At 42.9% G+C, this 24,093-nt stretch overlaps 1 protein-coding gene and 1 non-coding gene across 3 annotated transcripts; both read right to left on the bottom strand.

The window, feature by feature from the left end:
• Positions 1-1,804: 1,804 nt before the first annotated feature.
• Positions 1,805-23,523, bottom strand: nfybb (nuclear transcription factor Y, beta b). Of its 2 annotated transcripts, none has more exons than XM_029751460.1 (7): positions 23,424-23,523; positions 21,210-21,303; positions 16,231-16,364; positions 10,813-11,010; positions 10,504-10,582; positions 3,785-3,864; positions 1,805-3,257 (listed from the first exon to the last, which is right to left on the bottom strand). In XM_029751460.1, the coding sequence occupies exons 2-7, from the start codon at positions 21,301-21,303 to the stop codon at positions 3,225-3,227; spliced, it is 618 nt and encodes a 205-aa protein (XP_029607320.1). In that variant the 5' UTR covers positions 23,424-23,523; the 3' UTR covers positions 1,805-3,224. The 2 variants fall into 2 exon arrangements, with proteins under 2 accessions (XP_029607320.1, XP_029607322.1); XM_029751462.1 differs by lacking the exon at positions 23,424-23,523 and adding an exon at positions 23,077-23,374.
• LOC115193146 (small nucleolar RNA SNORD67) lies at positions 3,616-3,728 on the bottom strand. Its single transcript, XR_003878107.1, has one exon. It is a non-coding gene; the product is annotated as a small nucleolar RNA SNORD67 (small nucleolar RNA).
• Positions 23,524-24,093: the final 570 nt, after the last annotated feature.

Here is a 24,093-nt window from a genome sequence, read left to right as displayed (position 1 = left end):
TTGCATATGAAACACACCGTGAGTTAGGATTCATTTAGCACTTCCTAAGGCTTCCTCTAGATGTCAACAGTCTTTACAAAGTGGTTTGAGTCTTCTCCGGTAAAAACTGACCGAACGAGAGGCCTGGAAAGTTTGTCATAGAGGGAGGGCCATTACTACTATGATGCGGGTGCCCGTGGGTACTCTCTCGTTCCAAAACGTTTAGTAAGACAATGCAATCGTCCACCTTGAATATTATTAAAGTTCTGATTGAAAAAGGCCCTAAAGATTTATGTTATACAACGTTTGACATGTTTGAACGAACGTAAATACATTTTTTTTGCACATTCGTGAGGACAAGTCCCGCGCGCTTCGTACATTATGAGTAGCCTTCGGAATGCGCTAACAAGAAGGAGATATTGGGACATAAATCATTTACTTTTTCGAACAAAACTACATTTGTTGTGGACCTGGGATTCCTGGAAGTGCTTCTGATGAAGATAATCAAAGGTAAGTGAATATTTACAATAGTATATTTGATTTTAGATGAGTCCAAGATGGCGCTAACCTGTATCGCCTAGCCTATTTTTCTGAGCATAGCACCTCGTTTATTGCCAAGTGTGATTTCCCAGAAAAGTAATTTTTAAATCTGGAAATGCGGTTGCATTCACAAGATGTTAATCTATAATTCTTTGAATGACAATATTATATTTTACCAATGTTTTCGAATAGTAATTTTGTAAATTGTAGCGCTGATTCACCGGAAGCATTTGAGGGAAAATATTTTCTGAACATCACACGCCGATGTAAAATGCTGTTTTTGTATATAAATATGAACTTTATCGAACAAAAAATGCATGTATTGTGTAACATGATGTCCTAGGAGTGTCATCTGATGAAGATTGTCAAAGGATAGTGCTGCATTTAGCTGTGTTTTGGGTATTTGTGATGCATGCTAGTTGCTTTGAAAAAGGCAGTGTGATTATTTTTGGCAGGGTACTCTCCTAACATAATCTTATGTTTTGCTTTTTCTGTAAAGCCTTTTTGAAATCGGACAACGTGGTTCGATTCAGGAGAGGTGTATCTATAAAATGGTGTAAAATAGTCATATGTTTGAGAAATTGAAGTTATAGCATTTATGAGGTATTTGTATTTCACGCGACGGGATTCCACTGGCTGTTGACTAGGGTGGGATGCAAACGTCTCACGTTTCCCAGACAGGTTAACCTGGATCATTCAACTTCAATCACTCATGCACGCGACTGTCACACTTTCGAGGCAGGTGGCGCGTGAAACAAGGACGCAGACGGCGGGAGACACACATGCAGACAGCGGAACGTAGCCTATAACTGACATTAATTTTTTTTTTTTTGTTTTTTTTTATCTAAAAGAACTTCAATTTCTATTCTTGCACAAAATATTTCAATTAAAGCCCTTTCAATGGCCCATGTTTATTTTCAAAAACCTTTAATTAAGGCCTTGAAAACATTCAAGGATTTCAAGGACCTGTGGGAACCCTGATGAGGGTCTTTTAGTCTCCACTGACCATTTCCACATTCTCCAATTTTGGTAGGAAAAGACCCTTTGTTCTACTAAGATCTTTCCCTCCATACAGCTTGGCAAGTGAAGGTATTTATGATCATCATAAAACTGGCCAACAGACCCAGGAGGGGGTCTTCAGACCTTTGCCTAGCGGGCACCCCCAATCTCCATTTTAGGACTGGCAAGTCATGACACTAGGGCAGTGTCTTAAGTGGTGCTGTAGTATTACAAGGGTGGAGAGATTAGAGTAAAAACTTTTGAATAAACAAAATGGAGACTGGCATCACGTTTACATTTTTATTAAAAGGACCAACAGAATAACTTTACAGAAATGATCAAATAGTTAAATAATTGCACGCCACTTACAATTGTTTACAACGGAGTTTAGAGTGCAGATGTCAACATTCAACTACTTTTGTTTTTATTGCTTTACAAGGTCGTCAAAGAGGTCACCAATTCCCTAGACAGACATTTCAACTTATGTTCACTCCCCCCCATTCCTTCCCCCTCATAAACAAAGATAAAACTTGTAGTGATAGACAACATGGAGGGGGAAAAAAGGGTAACACTTTATTTGGCTTGTCCATCTGTAGTTGCTCTAGAGACTATCTACTAACCCTAATCTTAACCCTTACCTTTGCAAGCTGTTACTTATCAACCATGTTTGTTGATAGTATGACCATCTGTAGTGTAGGGATGGGCACGGTCATTCCAATAACTGAACGGACGTTAGTATTCGATACTTTGAGAGTATTCATTTTTGATAAAGAAAATAGGCACAACAAATGTTTTTAAAGGCTTGGTCTAAAATTAACATTGTGACAAGGATTTTAATAAACAGGTTTTATGACATTTAATAGTTCGCCCCATAAACAAGACACTGGTAGCCAACGTGAAGCTTGTTGTTATTGTTGGTCAAGCAAAGCAGTGCTACAGTCAGAGGCTCTGTATAGCAAGAGAAGTGGGAGATTTATGATCAATGCAAAATGGAATTTACGTTACGGAATTAAGTTGGCTAAATGAGGAGTCCGCTACAACGAGCAACCATCAGGTAAGGCTGTTTAATCTGAACGGAGTTGTCAAAAATTAGCTTTGCTACTTTAGCTAGCTTCTTTACATCGATTTTATGGAGTCAAGACAGGCACTACCAGATGGTATGATAGACAAGCATGTTGCTGCCATAGGTTATCTAACCTGCGTGAGTCTGTTTGGCTACTCTCGCTCTCCCGCCGTGCCACAAACACACACCGGCCCCTGCCGCACCAACAGGCTCTCTCGAGTCGCGTGAGTAAGTCTCCATTGAAGTTTAAAGATATATTTTTCTTTAAGCACATTTATTTAGACTATCCGGATATCCGAAATAGTCCGTATATTATTCAAAAACTGAAATAATTTAAAATGCCTTCCCTGCTGTAGAGCATATGCAGATGGACAATACAGACTATCCAAATAAAGTGACTGAAAATCTTCAATTAACAAAAAAAGACAAATAACTGTCTCCAGATCGGCTCCTATCCGGTTCTTTATCATGACCAGAACATAAATCTGATTCTGATTCAAACCCACCTCTGCAAGTTCTGCATACTCTCCCCTCTCTTTCCATCTTCCCACCACTATCTTTTGACCTGAGTGTTCAGTAATGCTGTAATCTCTTCCCCATTTCAAACGTGTTCCGATTGCAAATGGGGAATTCCGGAACCTACTCAAGAGAACTGGATCTGCTGCACTCCGGGAATCTGGAAGAGGGAAAGAAGGATACCTAGTCAATTGCACAGCTGAATGCTTTCAACCAAAATGTTTATTCTGCATTTAACCCAGAGGGGTCAGGGGGGTTGCCTTAACATCAACGATACAGTTATTGTTTGGGGTTAACTGCCTTGCCGGCTCGGGGTTTCAACCTTTCGGTTACTGGCCCAACACTCTTAACCGCTAGGCTACCTGCCGCCCAGAGAGAGCAGAACTAACATGTAGAGATCTTTGTTTCTCACTTCTTTGTCAGCTGCAAGCCATGTTTAGACATTTATGATAAGATTTATTCATTAATCATGGTTTAACGAGTGCCAGGGTGCACAGTTGTGTGTACTTGTGGTGGTGGGTGAGTCAGATGGCCCCTGTGCACATGGTTGTGTCCCCAGAGAGGTGCGGGACGGGATGCCTGTGCCACTGCAACCAGCGCCCGACTGATGGTGCAACTCATCACTCTCACATGTTTGGTCTTAATGAGTACATGAAGCGTGGAGAGTAGACTCAGGAGCACGCTTACCTGTTGGTACGAGGTGGTGTAAACCATGACATTCTGTTGTTGTCCATCAGCAGTTATTATTCCAGCAGGCAACTGGTTCGCTGCAAACGGACAGATTTATACTTCAGATTATACAGTTATGATTTCCATGAAGCAATGTTCTGTCAATCACAGACACCGAGTGTAAAGTACTGCAAAAATTCTGATATGATAACATGAATAAGTATATTTCAAGCTAGAATCCAACAGGAGTGTAGGGTTGGATTCTAGCTTGAAATATACTTGTTCATGTTACCATATCAGAATGTATGCAGTGCTTTACATGTATAAGAAATGTACAGTACCAATCAAAAGTTGACACCTACTCATTCAAGGGTTTTAATTTATTTGTACTATTTTCTACATTGTAGAATAGCGAAGATATCAAAACTATGAAATAACACATGGAATTATGTAGTAACACAAAAATGTTAAATCAAAACGGATTTTATATTTGAGATTCTTCAAAGTAGCCACCCTTTGACTTGACAACTTCACAGACTCTTGCCATTCAACCAGCTTCATGAGGTGGTCACCTGGAATGCATTCCAATTAACAGAAGTGCCTTGTTAAAAGTTCATTTGTGAAATTTCTTTCCTTCTTAATGCTTTTGAGCCAATCAGTTTGTGTTGTGACAAGGTAGAGGTGGTATACAGAAGATGGCTCTACTTGGTAAAAGACCAGGTCCATATTATGGAAAGAACAGCTCAAATAAGCAAAGAGAAACAACAGTCCATTACAATAAGACATGAAGGTCAGTCAATACGTTAAATGTCAAGAACCATCAAGTGCTATGATGAAACTGGCTCGCATGAGGACCGCCACAGGAAAGGAAGACCCCGAGTTACCTCTGCTGCAGAGGATACGTTCATTAAAGTTACCAGCCTCAGATTGCAGCCCAAATAAATGCTACAGAGTTCAAATTACAGATACATCTCAACATCAACTCTATAGAGAATGCGTGAATCAGGCCTTCATGGTCGAATTTCTGCAAAGAAACCACGACTAAAGGACACCAATAATAAGAAGAGACTTGCTTGGGCCAAGAAACATGAGCAATGGACATTAGACCGGTGGAAATCTGTCCTTTGGTTTGATGAGTCCAAATATTCGATTTTTGGTTCCAACCAACGTGTCTTTGTGAGACGCAGAGTAGGTGAACGTATGATCTCCGCATGTGTGGTTCCCACCATGAAGCATGGAGGATGAAGTGTGATGGTGCTTGGCTGGTGTCAAGTGATTTATTTAGAATTCAAGGCACACTTATCCAGCATGGCTACCACAGCATTATACAGTGAAACGCCATCCCATCTGGTTACCGCTTTGTGGGATTATAATTCGATTTCAACAGGAAAATGACCCAACACCTCCAGGCTGTGTATGGGCTTTTGACCAAGGAAAAGAGTGATGGAGTGCTGCATCAGATGACCTGGCCTCCACAATCACCCAACCTAAACCCAATTGAGATGGTTTGGGATGAGTTGAAACACAGAGTAAAGGAAAACCAGCCAACAAGTGTTCAGCATGTGTGTGAACTCCTTCAAGACTGTTGGAAAAGCATTCCTCATTTAGCTGGTTGAGAGAATGCCAAGTGCGCACAAAGCTGTCATCAAGTCAAAGTGTGGCTACTCTGAAAAATGTAAAAATATATATTTTGATTTATTTAACACTTTTTTGGTTACTACATGATTCCATGTGTGTTATTTCATAGTTTTGATGTCTTTACCATTATTTTACTATGTAGAAGTAAAAATAAAGAAAAACCCTTGAATGAGTAGGTGTCCAAACTTTTGACTGGTACTGTAGGGGTCAAGGAAGGGTAAAGAGGAACTTGGTGTGTGGAAAGTGTCACAGGCCGGCTCATAGCCTGTGGCAAAAATCAGGGGACACGAACAACAGGTATAGGCCAATCAAAAAGGTTATTTATTATAAACCAAAAACTATTAACTTTAAACAAAGAAAAAGGAATGAGGTGTGGAAATGTCATAATGTAGGGTGTATGTAAAGTGCAGGGATGCATGAATCTGTGTGTGTGAATATGACTGAGTGGAAACTCCGTAAAACTACAAAGGAACAAACAAAACAGGATCATACCTGGAGGAGCAGAGAGAGGAGTGGTTAGTGAAGCAGTTAAAATACCCTGAGCCCAGGTGGCTCCAATCACTAACGACCCTCCTCTGCCTGCAGGAGGAACCGCCCCTGCAGTGCAGAGGGGCCGTGACACCCCCCTCCTTAAAATGAGGGTCCCACCCTCAGCCCAAATTTTGACCCAACATATTTAAAACAATCCAAAGTCCCCCCCCCCCCCCCCCAAAAAAACCAGATACCAGTCCCGGCTCCTAGTAGTATCCCCGTGTCCCCTAACTGACTGTCCGCCCCTCAAACTCGGCAGCTCTGGTACCTGGGGAGCAATTTAAGAGGAAAGAGGCGCAGACAGCCCGCAGGGGTCAGCAGAGAGAAAATACAAACTAGGTTAAAGGAGCACGGGACAGAGCATCAGCAATGATATTATCCTTACCCCTAATGTGTCTAAAATCGAGGTTGAATGGTTGCAAGAACAAAGCCCAACGCATCAGGCGCTGGTTGGGATTTTGCAGGGACTTCAGAAAAATAAGTGGGTTGTGGTCAGTGAACACATTTAAAGGGGTCAAACCAGAACCAACATAGACTTCGAAGTACTGTAAAGCCCAAATGAGACCTAAAGCCTCCTTTTCAATTACAGAATAGCTTTGCTGATACTTATTACATTTCCAGGAAAAGAAACTGACTGGACACTCAACATTGTCATCATTTTCCTGGAGAAGCACAGCCCCAGCACCGATTTGACTGGCGTCTACCTGCAATTTGAAAGGTTTCCCAGAATTTGGTGCTGCCAACACAGGTGCCAAACACAAAAGAGCCTTAAAACCTGTTGGGGATAGGGGGCAGTACTGCACGGCCGGATAAAAAAACGTACCCGATTTAATCTGGTTACTACTCCTGCCCAGTAACTAGCATATGCATATAATTGTTTGATTTGGATAGAAAACACCCTAAAGTTTCTAAAACTGTTTGAATGGTGTCTGTGAGTATAACAGAACTCATTTGGCAGGCCAAAACCTGAGAAGATTCCAAACAGGAAGCGCTCTCTCTGACTTTTTCTTGGCCTTCTTGATCATCTCTAACCAAAACAGGGGATCTCTGGCATGACGTGACATTTTCGAACGCTCCCATAGGCTCTCAGAAGGCGCCAGAAGGATGAATGGTGGCTTTGCAGGCCCTGGCTGAAAAACAGTAGCGCATTTTGTGAGTGGTCGATCTGAGGACAATGAGACTGGAGGCGCGTGCACGAGCCGACACCATGTTTACTTTCTCTCTCTTTGAACTCCCGGTCAGAATATTATCGCTTTTTTACGAGAAAAATAGCATAAAAATTGATTTTAAACAGCGTTTGACATGCTTCGAAGTATGGTAATGGAATATTTTGAAATTTTTGTCACGAAACGCGTCGGGCGCGTCACCCTTCTTTACCCTTCGGATAGTGTCTTGAACGCACGAACAAAACACCGCTATTTGGATATAACTATGGATTATTTGGAACCAAACCAACATTTGTTATTGAAGTAGAAGTCCTGGGAGTGCATTCTGACAAAGAACAGCAAAGGTAATCAAACTTTTCTAATAGTAAATCGGAGTTTGGTGAGTACCACACTTGGTGGGTGTCAAAATAGCTAGCCTGTGATGGCCGGGCTATCTACTCAGAATATTGCAAAATGTGCTTTCACCGAAAAGCTATTTTAAAATCGGACATAGCGAGTGCATAAAGGAGTTCTGTATCTATAATTCTTAAAATAATTGTTATGTTTTTTTGTGAACATAGTACTGTGACCGGCCACTATCCAAACACGCTAATGTTTTTCAACCAGGGCCTGCAAAGTGACGATTCAGCTTTTTGCCGCCTTCTGAGAGCCTATGGGAGCCGTAGGAAGTGTCACGTAACAGCAGAGATCCCCTGTTTTGGATAGAGATAATCAAGAAGGCAAAGAAATGGTCAGACAGGGTACTTCCTGTACATAATCTTCTCAGGTTTTGGCCTGCCAAATGAGTTCTGTTATACTCACAGACACCATTCAAACAGTTTTAGAAACTTTGGAGTGTTTTCTATCCAAAGCCAATAATTATATGCATATTCTAGTTTCTGGGCAGGAGTAATAATCAGATTAAATCGGGTACGTTTTTTATCAGATTCCCGGTCGGAATATTATCGCTTTTTTACGAGAAAAATGGCATAAAAATTGATTTTAAACAGCGGTTGACATGCTTCGAAGTACGGTAATGAAATATTTAGAAAACTTTTGTCACGAAATGCGCCATGCGCACGACCCTTATTTACCATTCGGATAGTGTCTAGAACGCACGAACAAAACGCAGCTGTTGGACATAACTATGGATTATTTTGGACCAAACCAACATTTGTTATTGAAGTAGAAGTCCTGGGAGTGCATTCTGACGAAGAACATCAAAGGTAATCAAACTTTTCTAATAGTAAATCTGATTTTGGTGAGTGCTAAACTTGGTGGGTGTCTAAATAGCTAGCCTGTGATGGTCGGGCTATCTACTGAGAATATTGTAAAATGTGCTTTCACCGAAAAGCTATTTTAAAATCGGACATATCGAGTGCATAGAGGAGTTCTGTATCTATAATTCTTAAAATAATTGTTATGTTTTTTGTGAACGTTTATCGTGAGTAATTTAGTAAATTCACCGGAAGTTTGCGGGGGTATGCTAGTTCTGAACGTCACATGCTAATGTAAAAAAGCTGGTTTTTGATATAAATATGAACTTGATTGAACAAAACATGCATGCATTGTATAACATAATGTCCTAGGGTTGTCATCTGATGAAGATCATCAAAGGTTAGTGCTGCATTTAGCTGTGGTTTTGTTTTTTGTGACATATGCTAGCTTGAAAAATGGGTGTCTGATTATTTCTGGCTGGGTACTCTGCTGACATAATCTAATGTTTTGCTTTTGCTGTAAAGCCTTTTTGAAATCGGACAGTGTGGTTAGATTAACGAGAGTCTTGTCTTTAAAATGCTGTAAAATAGTCATATGTTTGAAAAATGGAAGTTTTCGGATTTTAGAGGAATTTGTATTTCGCGCCACGCCCATCATTGGATATTGGAGCAGGTGTTCCGCTAGCGGAACATCTAGATGTAAGAGGTTAACCTGTTAGGGTATAGGGGGCAGTATTTTCACGGCTGGATAAAAAAATGTACCCGATTTAATCTGGTTACTAATCCTACCCAGTAACTACAATATGCATATACTTATTATATATGGATAGAAAACACCCTAAAGTTTCTAAAACTGTTTGAATGGTGTCTGTGAGTATAACAGAACTCATTTGGCAGGCAAAACCCTGAGACAGATTCTGACAGGAAGTGGATACCTGATGTGTTGAATTGACTTTAAGCCTATACCATTGAAAAACAAAGGGAAGGAGGAATATTTTGGCACTTCCTATTGCTTCCACAAGATGTCCCCAGCCTTTACAAAGTCTTTTGAGTCTTCTACAGTGAGATCTGACCGAAGAAGAGCCTTGGAACGGTGATGGCCCATTAGACACCTGGCGTGCGAGTTGATGGTGGGTACTCTCATTCCGAAACGTTTTAAAAGAGAACCCAATGGTCCGCCTTGAATTTTATTCATGTTCTGGTTAAAAAAGGCCCTAATGATTTATGCGATACGTTTGACATGTTTGAACGAACGAAAATATATTTTTTCCGTTCTTGAAGTGAAGTGAAGTCCGGCTGGCTTAGATCATGTGCTACAACACGGAGGTTTTTGGACATAAATGATGAGCTTTTTTGAACAAAACTACATTCGTTATGGACCTGGGATTCTTTGGAAGTGACATCTGATGAAGAGAATCAAAGGTAATGGATTATTTACATAGTATTTTCGATTTTAGATCTCTCCAACATGGCGGTTAGTCTGTATCGCAATGCGTATTTTTCTGGGCGCAGTGCTCAGATTATTGCAAAGTGTGATTTCCCAGTAAGGTTCATTTTAAATCTGGCAAGTCGATTGCGTTCAAGAGATGTAAATCTATAATTCTTTGAATGACAATATAATATTTTACCAATGTTTTCTAATATTAATTCATTATTTTGTTGTCATGACTTGACTGCCGGTATTGGAGGGAAACGATTTCCTGAACATCAACGCCATAGTAAAACGCTGTTTTTAGATATAAATATGAACTTGATAGAACTAAAAATGCATGCATTGTCTAACAATGTCCTAGGAGTGTCATCTGATGGAGATTGTAAAAGGTTAGTGCATAATTTTAGCTGATTTTATGGTTTTGGTGATGCCTGTCTTTGAATCGACAATACATTACACACAGCTATTGTCAATGTACTCTCCTAACATAACCTAACTTTATGCTTTCCCCGTAAAACCTTTTTGAAATCGGACAACGTGGTTAGATTAAGGAGATGTTTATCTTTCAAAGGGTGTAAGTTAGTTGTATGTTTGAGAAATTTGAATTTTGACATTTATTTGGTTTCAAATTTGCCGCTCTTGAAATGCACCTGCTGTTGATAGGGTGCGCCACGGGTGGCACGCTAACGTCCCACATAGCCCCTTAGAAGTTGACAGTGTTGGAGGATAACAGCAAATGTTAATGATTTCTATTGGGATTGAGACCCCACTTACCAAAGCTGTCGTCTGTGAGTTCTTCTCCGAGTCCCTCTGTTACAGATATGCCGCCGATTCCCTTCTCCCCTTTCATCGCCTACGGATAGAGAGAGAGAGAGACACACATTGAGAACTTGTTAGGGTTATGAATTGAGCTGTAGTTCCACTGCATCAACGGTGTGATGCCTAGAAAGGGACACTGCGATAACAAGACCTTTGTGTTTGAGCCAAGACCCAAGGATAGTGAAGAGCATAAGAACTCATACACACCAGTCTGGAGAGCATGGCATGAGTTATGGCACTTGGCGCACACACACTTCCTCTCACCTCTCGGAACTTCTGTAGGTAGAGTTTGAGTGGCTCCACGTACATGTCGAAGCCCAGGGTGGACATGGCAAACAGGATGTCCTCTCCGTTGATGGTCTTCCTTTTCTCTTGGTGACAGCGCTCGCTGGCCTCCGACGTGATGAAGCTGATGAACTCGCTCACACACTCCTGAACACACTCCTTAGCATCTTTCGCTATCTGGACAGAATTAATAGGGGAAGGGGGATTTAGGTCAGCATGCAGCTAAAGGTTGATGTGGAAACTACATTCAGGGCCGGTTTCCTGGACACAGATTAAGCCCAGTCCTGAACTAAAAAGCATGTTCATTGGAGAATCTCTGGTAAGAGTGTCTGGGAAATCTAACTCAGTGTTCACATAAAAATCCATATTAGGCTTTACAATAATTTACAAAAAGACTTATTTAAAAAAATATCTATTTAAAATGACCAAAAAAAAAAGGTAAATAAACAACAAGTAAGGATCTTTAAAAAGAACTTGCAGTGTTTGTTGGGGTTTGTCATATCTGTGTCTGTTGATGGATTTGGTAAAAAACAGATGGCCCGGTCAACCCGACCTGTGCAAATTATCCGGCATCGAAGCTGTGCTTTGGGTGGGAAAACACTGAACTAAAGTTGGCAGCAAACCTTTGAGATGTTTACCACCTGGAACTAGGGAGTACCAAGAGTCTCAAGGACATGTAGCCTACTGTATGAAGTAGAATCCACAGTAACTGGAAGGGTGAGTATTATCAGTGTGACTGGTTGATGGCCAAGAAATGGACACAGCAATAAACCCTTTGTGTTTGGGCTAAGTCAGAGGAGAAATACAGCAACACTGGCAAATATTTAGTCTTGAAAGATGATACAAATGCTGTGTGTCCTTGGTGACCTGAAAGGCGCTTCTGTGCTTAACAAATGGAGCATTTCCATACAGGATTTACCCCAGTGTTTTACCCAAAAGGCTTTCCATCTACGCGGGCGGGCTCCCGTGTCTCACTGAGCCATGGCTCCGGCTGACCTGCTCTCACTTGGCTCTAAAGGCAGGCCACTGGTACTAGGGCTGGGCGGTATACTGTATTTTATGATATACCGGTATTGATGCAATGACTGGTTTGAGTTTTTAACTTTACCTTCTATACAGGTATTTAAATGTTTGGTTTGTTAACCTGTTTAGGATAGGGGGCAGTATTTTCACGGCCGGATAAAAAAACGTACCCGATTTAATCTGGTTATTACTCCTGCCCAGAAACTAGAATATGCATATAATTAGTAGATGTGGATAGAAAACACCCTAAAGTTTCTAAAACTGTTTGAATGGTGTCTGTGAATATAACAGAACTCATATGGCAGGCCAAAACCTGAGAAGATTCCATATAGGAAGTGCCCTGTCTGACCATTTCTTGTCCTTCTATAGCCTCTTTATCAAAAATAGAGGATCTCTGCTGTAACGTGACATTTTCTAAGGCTCCCATAGGCTCTCAGAAGGCGCCAGAACGGGGAATGATGACTCTGCAGTCCCTGGGCGAAAAACAGTAGGGCATTTGGAAAGTGGTCGATCTGAGAACAATGACACGGGTGCGCGCGTGCATGTGAAGAGTCCATTTTACATTTTCAGTGTTTCAACGAAAAAGAAGGTCTCCCGGTCGGAATATTATCGCTATTTTACGAGAAAAATCGCATAAAAACTGATTTTAAATAGCGTTTCACATGCTTCGAAGTACGGTAATGGAATATTTTGACATTTTTTGTCACGACATGGTCCGCGCGTCACCGTTCGGATAGGGACCTGAACGCACGGACAAAACAGAGGATATTTGAACATAACTATGGATTATTTTGAACCAAAACAACATTTGTGGTTGAAGTAGAAGTCCTGGGAGTGCATTCTGACGAAGAACAGCAAAGGTAATCCAATTTTTCTTATAGTAATTCTGAGTTTAGTAAACGCCAAACTTGGTGGGTGTCAAATTAGCTAGCCCGTGATGGCGAGCTATCTACTCAGAATATTGCAAAATGTGCTTTTGCCGAAAAGCCATTTTAAAATCTGACACCGCGATTGCATAAAGGAGTTCTGTATCTATAATTCTTTAAATAATTGTTATGTATTTTGTAAACGTTTATCAAGAGTAATTTAGTAAATTCACCGGAAGTTTTTGGTATGTTTGCTAGTTCTGAACGTCACATGCTAATGTAAAAAGCTGTTTTTTGATATAAATATGAACTTGATTGAACAAAACATGCATGTATTGTATAACATAATGTCCTAGGAGTGTCATCTGATGAAGATCATTAAAGGTTAGTGCTGCATTTAGCTGTGGTTTTGGTTTTTGTGACATATGCTAGCTTGAAAAATGGGTGTGTGATTATTTCTGGCTGGGTACTCTCCTGACATAATCTAATGTTTTGCTTTCGTTGTAAAGCCTTTTGAAATCGGACAATGTGGTTAGATAATGGAGCGTCTTGTCTTTAAAATGGTGTAAAATAGTCATATGTTTGAGAAATTGAAGTTATAACATTTAAGGTTTTTGAATTTCGCGGCACTCGATTCCACTGGCTGTTGACTAGGTGGGACGATTTCGTCCCACATACCCAAGAGAGGTTAAATGTGATACGCCATGTGTAATGTCAATTTTTATAGTTTACTTTGCTACTTGAGTCATCTCTCTCATCGCCACTCTCCACACAGACCTAGCCACGCCCCTTGTCACTCAAGGAGCGCATTTGATGTTCCTCAACCACGAGACACTTGACAATGTAGACTGAACGCAATGCAGCACATGCAACAATGTTGATGACAACAATGCTGTTTTCACTTTGCTTCCTAATATAAATCCACTAGCGTTCTATAATGACACTTAGTGTTTCTTACATCAGCAAACAGCTAGTTTGTCTTTTCTTAGCAAGTTGCGCTAGAATCTTGTGAGACGCTAATTGTTAGCCGCTAATGCTAATATCTAGCTAGCTAATACAGCCTGATAATACCAGTGATGGTGTAGACCTACATTTACATTTAAGTCTAAGATGTATAATGTGCACACATGTACTAGAAAATTACCAATACACTTCACAAGTCCTCACTTTCAGCCCTATCTATGGAAACACAATTTCACTAGTATAACATAAGGGTGTTTACACTGGTGTAACAGTCAAAAAGCAGCAACAGTGTACTCAGTCTAAGTGTTTCCTCTACCATTGCATAGGTCAGATGAGTCCCTCTCACTTCAAAATAGATAGCCTCAATTTGGTTATGATATTAAATAAATATGTTAACGGTTAGCCGCCGAAATACATGACCAATCATGCTTAGGTTAATTTGCATCATTTTGTGGAATTAAATTAGCACCTGTATATTTGTTAGTCATCATGCATTTTATTTATCACACGCACACAGCATACAGAGCCTAGTTTGAGGAGTAGAATAGTCTACTACCCGTCAGACAGCGCGAGAGTAGCTCCTCAAAAAGCCTGTAGGCTACTGGAGTGAAACCTTTTGCAATCCCAGTCATTGCTCAACAAATAACAATACTAAATGCAATCGGGTGTTAAAAAGACGATTACAAGAAGCTATTTTTATTTCTCAATCTCAACTCGTAATTAAAGCGCTCCTTCCATTCGCTATTCGGATGCATAGGCTATAGCCTGCCTACCGTTGACTTTCAGCACGTCACCCACCACTTCGCAATGTGAGGAGTTTAAGGCAGTATAATTGTTTGAAACCTGAATTTACTTTACTTCAAATAATGAAGCATGTCTTACCTTGCTTCAAAGTAGCTTTGTGAAAATCCATCCATAGAAACGTGGAGGCAATTATTTTATAAAGACTTCCTCATGCCATTAACCAGAATTTCTCTTCTGTTCTATTGACTTTCTTTTGTTGTCCAGAAGCTAAAAGGCACAATCCTAGACATATTAGCAACCCATCATAGTAGTTGCTATTAGATTCCCCTCTTTCTACACAGAACTAAAATATAAATGCAACATGTAAAGTGTTGGTCATGTTTCATGAGCTGACATAAAAGATCCCAAAAGTTTCATAAGCACAAAAAGCTTATTTCTCTCAAATGTTGTGCACACATTTTTTTACATCCCTTTTAGTGAGCATTTCTCATTTGCCAAGATAATCCATCCACCTGACAACTGTGGCATATAAAGAAGCTGATTAAACAGGATGGTCATTACACAGGTGCACCTTGTGCTGGAGACAATGAAAGAACACTAAAATGGGCAGCTGTCAACACAATGCCACAGATGTCTCAAGTTGAGGGACCGTGCAATTGGCATGCTGATTGCAGGGATGTCTGTGGTGGATAATTAGTCATGCTATCCCGTGTTTTATTACTTAGAGAATATTCTCATTATATGCTAGTGTTTTTTTCTAACCTGATACAAACTTGTCTGTGTGACTTAAGCATAAAACTGGGCGTATAGCTAAGATCGTTTGGGTGCGACCACAGCAGGTTACTATCTGCAGGAAGTCAGCTGTAAGGGAAACTTGCAGAAAGGAGCACATTATAGTGTGAGCTGTGGCAAATGCAGTTAGACAGTTGAGCCCTCGTGCCATCTTAATCTGCAGACAAACCAATCGCTTTTTACACACTATGTTCTGCCCGTTTCCACACATCTGCTAAACTGTCACGAAGACAAAGAGGTTGTACTTCCTATAAAAGCCGAGAGCAAACTCTGTTAGTTGGGCTTTTAACTCTGCACTATTGAGTGATTGCTCCATTTTTGCTAATCTTATAATAAAGTTGCTGTTTGAGGAATCTAGTCTCCCTCTTCCTTTTGGTTAGAATTTCCATGATATGTCCACCAGAGCTGTTGCCAGATAATTGAATGTTAGTTTCACTACCATAAGCCACCACCAACATCATTTTATATACTTTTTTGACAATAGGCATGCTATTGTTGATGTTTCCATTAAGCTCTTAATGAAAAATGTCCGGTCCTTGTATGCATGCATAGTATCAGAGAGGAAGAAGCCAAGCAAAAGGTTTTACTCTTGCCAAAATCTGTCCAAAATAAGCCCAATGCGTTTCTATATTTTGGGCCTAAGCGTCACCTGCCTTGGGACTCCCCCTATTGTTAAGGCGGAAACATAAGCATCTCGTCATTATATACAGATCTCTGATAGTATTCTTTGTTGGTCACGTCACTTGGCTGTTTAAAAAGAAAAAAAAACTTGACTGTTTAATGAGGGTCAGTTGGCAGCAAAAGTATACGAAATTTGCATCCCTAATAATCATTTAGGGGTGTTGGCAGCCCTAGATGATTCTGTGGTCTATGTATCTGGCTTTGTTGCTGTTTCAAACTTGATTTATGGACTCAGAATCCAAATACCTGTTAAAAGTAAAATAAAAAGCAAAAATAAATAAATAAAAAGCAAAAAACAAGCAAAGCAAATAACTTCTAAGAGTCATACCTTTCCTGTCTGTGGAACAGCGTTCTTCATGATGCGAGCCACGTTAGCGATGGGGAGGTAGATGTCCTGCTCACGGAAGTTTTCCTTGCTGCCGTTGCCTTCCTCATGGTCATGCAGGCTCTCATCACAGTCATCTGTGTCAGGGAGAGGGGCATGTTACATCTACATATTTTGCCTATAAAAATCTTCTCTACTTCAATTCACCAAGCAAGTTTAGTCTGATTGAGATCAAGTCTACATGTGACTTGGTCCATGTCAAACATTGGTCCATGTCAAACATTTGTGAAGCGCCTTTGAAAGGTGGGAGTACCCATGTCTGTAACTCTATATAGGGGTGCTCTGATGGTGTCCTGTATCATTGGGATACCATGTTATTCTGAAAAAGGGATTAGGGACTGTGCACGTCAGAGAATAGGTAGCTGGGTTTCTCAAATCAACGCCATGTACATCTCGGTGGAGTTGGGTTGAGACGACTGTGGGCGGAGTGTACCTCCGACTACAGTCAGTGGTTGTATTTGATTAAAGTTTTATTAAAATGTAAGGGATTCCAGCAAACAGGCAGTGATTGGGAGTCCCATAGGGCGGCGCACAATTGGCCCAGCGTCGTCCAGGTTTGGCCGGTATAGGCCATCATCGTAAATAAGAATTTGTTCTTAACTGACTTGCCTAGTTAAATAAAGGTTAAATTAAAAAAAGAGGCATGCAGAGAACAGTAAAAAGGCACACAGTGGACAAACAAAGGAACACGGCAGTGGAGGCTGCTGAGGAAGGACGGCTCATAATGGCATGGAACGGAGTAAATGGAATGGCATCAAACCATGTTTGATTCCGCTCCAGCCATTACCACGAGCCCGTCCTCTCCAATTAAGGTGCCACCAACCTCCTGTGGTACACCGTAAGGGTTTAAGAATTTCAATTTTTAGAAGTATAGCCTGACAGCGACTATGTAGTCGGAGATACAGTCCACACACTCATCTCCACTAAATTCCATTAATGTGGAGTTGAGAGACTCAGCTAGAGAAAAGAGGGTGCCTCCGCCCCATAGGGGAGCTCTGCTCCTAGTGGTTTACCCTGCTGCCTAGGCAGCGAACAGCCTGAGAGAAGATTATGCACACACACCTGCAGCCAATAGGAGTACAGGTGTCCCTATATAAGGGGATGCTTCCTCACAATCAGCCTCCCATAATCTTCAGCAACAGGACTGAAGAAGCCTAGACGAGAAGAGAGAAGTCTCAGGACGAACCCGGTGTTGATATCCTGGTCTCGACGTTGTCCTTTATGAGCAAGCCTTTTCCACCCCCAAAAGCTATTTTAGGAGCTCAGTGTCGCTGCTCCACTACGACAGCTACAGACCCACACAACTTATGTTTTGTGTGCTTGGGTTCACAGAACGCTAGGGGCGGCCTCACAGATCGCCCAGAATGCCCTCCTTTCTTTAAAGGTGAGGAAGCAGCAGTGGACGTTTTTCAGGGTAGATCTCCCTCTGGAGGACGCCATGTCTGTGCTAGCCTCACGTTCTGAAAAAAGGCACCCTACTGACCGAGGCTGAAATGATTAATAAAGAATGGTGTTCCATCTGACTTTGTCACAAGAGAACCTCTTTCCCATAAACTTGAGACCGTTCAGGTTCCTTCTCTCTCTCTCTCACACATCACTCTGTGTGTAGCATAGTCCACCATGAGCGCGTAGCTGAGCACACACAAGGACGTCGTGAGTGGAAATTACATGAGGGCAGCAAAACGGACGCTCTTAATGAGCCACCATGCTATACCTCATGAAAACCCTATACCACACACTCAGGAGTAATGCGGATAAGGGTTTGAGGAACAGCTTGCGTACACAGCCCCATGTTGGGCCGATGACGCAATCGCTGTTGGGGGACGGCGCACTAACTCAGGCAGATGCCTCAGTGTAGCTCAGAACCGTGCTGCGTTCACAGAGGGCTGGAACCACAAGGTGTATAACGTGTATAACCAAAGTGTTGCCCCCCCCATTTCTCACAGAACGCGCTAATATTTCCTCCCATTTTCGAGAGGGGCCCACCTTGGGCTGTCCCACCACTTCGGTGTCGAGGGACAGCAGCGGCTGGGGCCGTAGATTAATACAAGTCCATCCTACTGTCTGTACCAAAGCTTCACGCTCTCCCGCTCTCAGAGCATCACTTGAGTGGCAGCAAAGCAGCACCCTCTCCCCCTGGCTAAGCCGGACGCTGGAGAAGGGTTATGCCATCCAATTCTACAGAACTCCACCCCTGTTTTCGGGCGTGGTGGAGACAGCGATGAAGACGCCAGAGAAAGTAGTCGCTCTTGTGAAAGACATTACGGAACTTTCGGCGAAGGTGGTGGTCACAGTAGTTCCCCAAGAGCAAAGGAACAGCGGGCTATAGTCGCTCTACTTCCTAGTGACAAAGAAGACGGGAGGAATGAGGCCAATATTGGATTTACGCACTCTCAACGAGAGTAAGAATGCTTATGACAAAACGTCTGCTGGAATGTATCCACAACAAGGACTTTTGTATAAGCGTAGACCTAAAGGACGCATACTTTCATATGCCAGTGCATCCGCGTCACAGGAAGTTTCTGCATTTTGCCTTCCAAGGGGTGGCATACGAGTATGCAAGGATGCCATTCGGGTACACCCTGACACCTCACACCTTTTCCAAATGCATGGAGGCGGCATTGGAACCGTTGCGTCGTTCAAGGATAAGGCTACTAGTCTACCTAGACGACCTACTGGTTCTCGCCCCGTCAGCAGAGCTGGCGATCGCACACACAACAGACAGTGATTCATCTCACACATCTGGGGTTCGCTGTGAATTGGGAGAAGAGCGCGCCTTGGCCCAGTCATCGGATTGTCTACCTGGGGTTACAGCTAGACACTGACCATGAAGGCTCGAATTTCAGATCCTCGACAGGCTGCCTTATTGCTAGCGCTACAAAGGTTTGATCTGAACCGCACGGTGACGGCGAATTCCGTCATGACACTTGGGTCTCATGTCGTCTGACCACTCCGTGGTTCCGCTGGGACTTCTGCACATGCGCGGAACACAGCGATGGTTTGCCCAACTACGACTGGACCCAGTGAGGCACCAACGTCAGTAGTTGGTAGTTCTCTTCTCGCTCAGAGCGGACCTGAACTATTGGAGAGACCTATGCGTCCCGACACAAGGGGTCCCAATGGGCAGTGTCCTCCCACATTCCAGTGTTTACAAAGGCTTGTCTGACTGGATGGGGAGGGACATGTCAGACTCGAGCGGTCGGAGGTGTGTCCCCTCCCTCGGGACGCCACATCAACCTCCTGGAGTTGGACACAGTTCTACTGGTTCTGACCCACTTCGTGTCCACGCTACCAGACGTGTTGGTCTGGTCGGACAACCGAACCACAGTAGCCTACATAAATTGCCAAGGACGAGTCAGGTCTCCTGCACTCCACCGGCTGGCGGAGGAATTGCGGCTGTGGGCTCACGAGCACCTTTGCTCGTTGACAGCAGCACACATTCCAGGCTATCAGAACGTTGGAGCAGACCTCATGTCGAGGGGTTCCCAGAGACGACGAGTGAGCTGCACCCCGACATTGTTCTCCAAATATGGGAACGGTTCGGGAGAGCCAAGGTGGATCTGTTCGCGTCACGTGTGAACGTGCGGTGTCCCCTATGGTTATCCCTACGAGCCCAGGACGAACCGCCACTAGAGATAGAGGCCTTTGCGCACCAACCGTGGCCAGATGTTCTCCTGTACGCATTTCCACCACTGTCCTGCATTCTCCCACTGCAAGCCCGCGTGAGAACAGGAGGGCTGTCAATCATATTGATAGCCCCCGATCGTCCAGGGGCTTCGTGATACGCGGAGATGACTCAAATGTTGATTGCGCCATCATGGCCAATTCCACCGAGAGGATGCGATGTCTCAGGCGAGAGGCATGATAGAGAAATTGCCTCTTAAATCGGCCAACCACTGAGGGTCTGGCCCCTGAGAGGGACAGGTTAGAGCGCTGTGGGTCATCTGATTCAGTAATCAGAACCAAACAGGGCTTGCGTGCCAGTTCCACATCCAGGATATATGCCAGCAGATGGTGCGCCAGAGAATGTGGACCCTGTATGCTGTCAGGTTGAGAGCATGCTCTCTTTCCTACAGTTCATGTTTGACAAGCAGCGCTCACCCGCTGCCATTAAGGTGTTTGCGGCAGCGATTTCAGCTTGTCATGAGGGGTTTGGCAGAGACACCATCTTCAGCCACCCTCTAGTGAAACGGTATCTATTGGGAACGCCGCGACTTAGGCCAACATCTAGAGCCACGCTGCCCCAGTGGGATTTAACTTTGGTACTTGAGGCACTCTGTGAGACGCCGTTTGAGCCATTGCATCAAATCCTCCTCAAGATGTTATCTCTGAAGACGGCACTGTCGCTTGCTTTGACTACAGCCAAGCGCGTCAATGATTTGTGTGCTCTTTCGACGAGACACGACTGCCTTGCCATCAATGGCGATTTGAGCAGAGCGGCGTTACGTCCCAAGCCGGCATTTATGCCGAAGGTTATTAAGAGCTCATAAAGGTCACAGACCGTTGAGCTGTCGGCATGCGGACCAGAGAGGAGAGGCTTCATTGCCTGTGCCTGGTACGCACCTTGGCGTGCTACATGCAGCAAAATCAAATCAAATGTATTATATAGCCCTTCGTATATCAGCTGAAATCTCAAAGTGCTGTACAGAAACCCAGCCTAAAACCCCAAACAGCAAGCAATGCAGCACAGTGATGATTAGGTCATCGCCTCAGCTGTTTGTGTGTCACTGTGCTAGTACACTTGGTAGACCACTTTCAAAACCGCGGCGGTCTCATTGGCTTCGCAAAAGCATTGAGACGGCTTATGAGGCACCAGTGCAACCATTGCCTCAGGGTGACCACTGCCTCAGGGCGTAAGAGTAGTGGCGTTACAACTCCAGTAACTATTGATTATGGTGCTTGGTCTGAAGGGCACCACTTACCATCCTGTGACTGGAGAACGTAGTGGCTTCCTGCCATGTACTCCCCTGGCATGCCCAACTGAGAGGCATCTGTGGTTGAACCGTCTCCCTCCATCTATAAACACAGACAAAGACAGAACGTATAACCCTGTTCTTTTTAAATACAGAAGGACTGACTGTATGCTAAACTGTTTCGGTTTTAGCTACATTAACTAAACACTGTCTGGATGAACTATCCAAATAGTCAATCAAAAACTGAACGCACAGGTTGTATTTAACATTAGCCATGTGCACCACACTGTAGGCTGGACAGGTGAAATTTTTAACAATGATTTTTCTGATAAAAACTAGTTCATTGCATCTGCCGTGGAGCCCAGTTTCATTATAATACCATATATTCCAGCTGCCTGCCATAGTTCTGAAGTAATCACAAAAAACAGGCCTTATTTTAGGGCATTTTTCACCCTGCCAGTGTAACGACCCTGGGTTTATAAGTATTTCCTTTAACCTGTCACACCAGCTCCTATTAGTTCTATTGAGCATCATGGCACCAACTCGTCTTCCGAACTTCTATTCCCAGCTTATTGTTTTACCATTGCCTGCTTTGCTATTGTTGGCTATGGAGACCTGCCCACGTTGTTCATAGTTAAAATGTAAACCACAAAAAATTACTCATGGAACTCTGAGCTCGTTCCATTGTTTACTATAGGGAAATATAGGTATGTCTGTCTATTTCGCCAAATATCTCGCAATGTGCATTTTGTTTATTGGATACCATTTTAATCATGAGAATCCCCTCTTTCTAATTATGTAATGTTGTACTGTGTATTTCGTTGTCATCAAACGCTAGCCCCGAAATACCTTTTGCCCTTGGAACGCTGAGCTCCCCCCATTGTTTTCCTATGGAGAGGCATGCTGGTATATTTCGCCAAATATCTCGCAATGTGTGAATTTACATTTTTTTCCAGACGGACATCATTTTAAATCATGAGAATCTCATCTTTCTAATTATGTGAGACTGGGCAGTGTATCTCGTTGTCACCAAACGCTAGACCAGAAATAGTTATAAGTTGCCATTTTTTCACACTTGGCACCATCGAGGTGCGGGTGTTTACTTTCTACACGAGTTATTTCTCAGTTTCGTCCTAAGAACAGATTGTAGTGGTAAAATAAAAAGGGATACATTTTTTTGGTGGCATTTGGCGAACTGGAATTCTAAGCGTCACTCCAGTCAAAACAGGCTCTGCGAACGTTTGATTCCATTCGTTCCAGCTTAGCCAACGTTCTTCTGCCATTTTCAGCCTTGGTTGAATTCTGATTCGTTCCCTTGTGCAGCTAAACCGTTACTGTACATTGTCATTAGAAATCTTCCAGTTGCATAAAAACTACATGCGCAGTGATTGTTACTAGTTCAGCCGTGGATGGTCATGAATCGATGAGCCGATTGCTACCCAGTTAATAACGTCTAGTTAGGTTTTACCGAGTCAGCATGGCTCTGCTTTGACTTTTTCTAGCAAACTGCAGCATTCCCTTTTGTTCCCGCGTTGATTGACAACTAGCCAGCGGGCAAACAAAAAAGCTAACGTTAGCTAGCCAACTGACTAGTTAGTACTACTAGTTAGCGTAGCTGGCTAATGTTGTACCCAGATAAGCGGGGGAAAACAGTTATTTTTACCTAAGAAGAAATGGCTACAGTAGCTAGCTAAAGACGAAAACCCGGACACAACTTTAGCTAGTTGCAATAGCTACCTAGCTAACGTCAGTTATGCTAACAAGCTACTGTAGTTAGCGATAGCAATGTGCGGTACCTAATGTTAGTTATTAACCTCAATAGCTAGCTAACCAACTCACATACAAAGCAAAAAGACTGAATCGATGAGTAACTCACGATTTCGCAAATTCGTCATGTTTACACAACATTCAAGACATCCCGTCGACTTCACCAGTCTGATTTGAGCACCCCCGTAGCAAACATAGCCTGTTACATTTGACAGATGTTAACATTAGATGCATTTTAGTCTATGTGGAGGGCCTGCTGTGTGACTGAGAACCCATACGGGGAGACCATTTACAAGCGAGTCCTAGATAGAATTCCTCAACTCGCAGTCTTAATTTCTACTTTCCCGCTGTTAATTCCCTCTCACGCTACCATCAAAGAAACAGTCAAACGCGGAGATTTCGATTCGAGGTAACGAGAAATCGGATAGCAATCATTGGCCAGAGCCAGGCACAAACCTCCGATACTGCCCTGGTTGGTTAGCTTCTCAAAACGGCCGTGTGGTTGGACAGAAAATGGCTGCGAAGGAACCAGTCCCAGCTCGAAGCTCTGCGTCCCAAAAGCACTCTCTCACTTTGCCGCTAGGGGAGCAATGTTATCAAATTAAAGTTTATTTGTCATGTGCGTCGAATACAACAGGTGTAGACCTTAGTGAAATGCTTACTTACAGGCTCTAACCACTAGTGCAAAAAGGTATTAGGTGAACAAAAGATAAGTAAAGAAATAAAAACAACAGTAGTAAGACAGTGGAAAACAGTAGCGAGGCTACATACAGACACCGGTTAGTCAGGCTGATTTGAGGTAGTATGTACATGTAGATATGGTTAAAGTGACTATGCATATATGATGAACAGAGAGTAGCAGTAGCGTAAAAGAGGGGTTGGCGGGTGGTTAGCCAATGTGCGGGAGCACTGGTTGGTCAGGCTATTTGCACACAATACAAATAGTCCGGGTAGCCATTTGATGACCTTTTCAGGAGTTTTCAGGGGGGGGGGGGGGGACGACGACTGTTGAAGCCTTTTTGTCCTAGGCTTGGCACTCCGGTACCGCTTGCCATGCGGTAGTAGAGAGAACAGTCTATGACTGGGGTGGCTGGGGTCTGACAATTTTTAGGGCCTTCCTCTGACA

This window comes from Salmo trutta, chromosome 4 (assembly GCF_901001165.1).
Source record: "Salmo trutta chromosome 4, fSalTru1.1, whole genome shotgun sequence".
Classification (NCBI taxonomy): domain Eukaryota; kingdom Metazoa; phylum Chordata; class Actinopteri; order Salmoniformes; family Salmonidae; genus Salmo; species Salmo trutta.
The sequence above is the reverse complement of the archived record's forward strand: the minus strand, read 5'-3'. Positions and strand labels throughout refer to the sequence as shown.

Bases quoted from the DNA above. Each gene is read 5' to 3' on its own strand.
- nfybb (XM_029751460.1), bottom strand. From the start codon at position 21,303: ATGGAGGGAGACGGTTCAACCACAGATGCCTCTCAGTTGGGCATGCCA. The intron at 3,865-10,503 runs GTAAGTGGGGTC...GTCCGTTTGCAG, and splicing joins ACTCACAGACGACAGCTTTG to CGAACCAGTTGCCTGCTGGA. The intron at 3,258-3,784 runs GTAAGCGTGCTC...TCCCTCTTCCAG, and splicing joins ACACCACCTCGTACCAACAG to ATTCCCGGAGTGCAGCAGAT.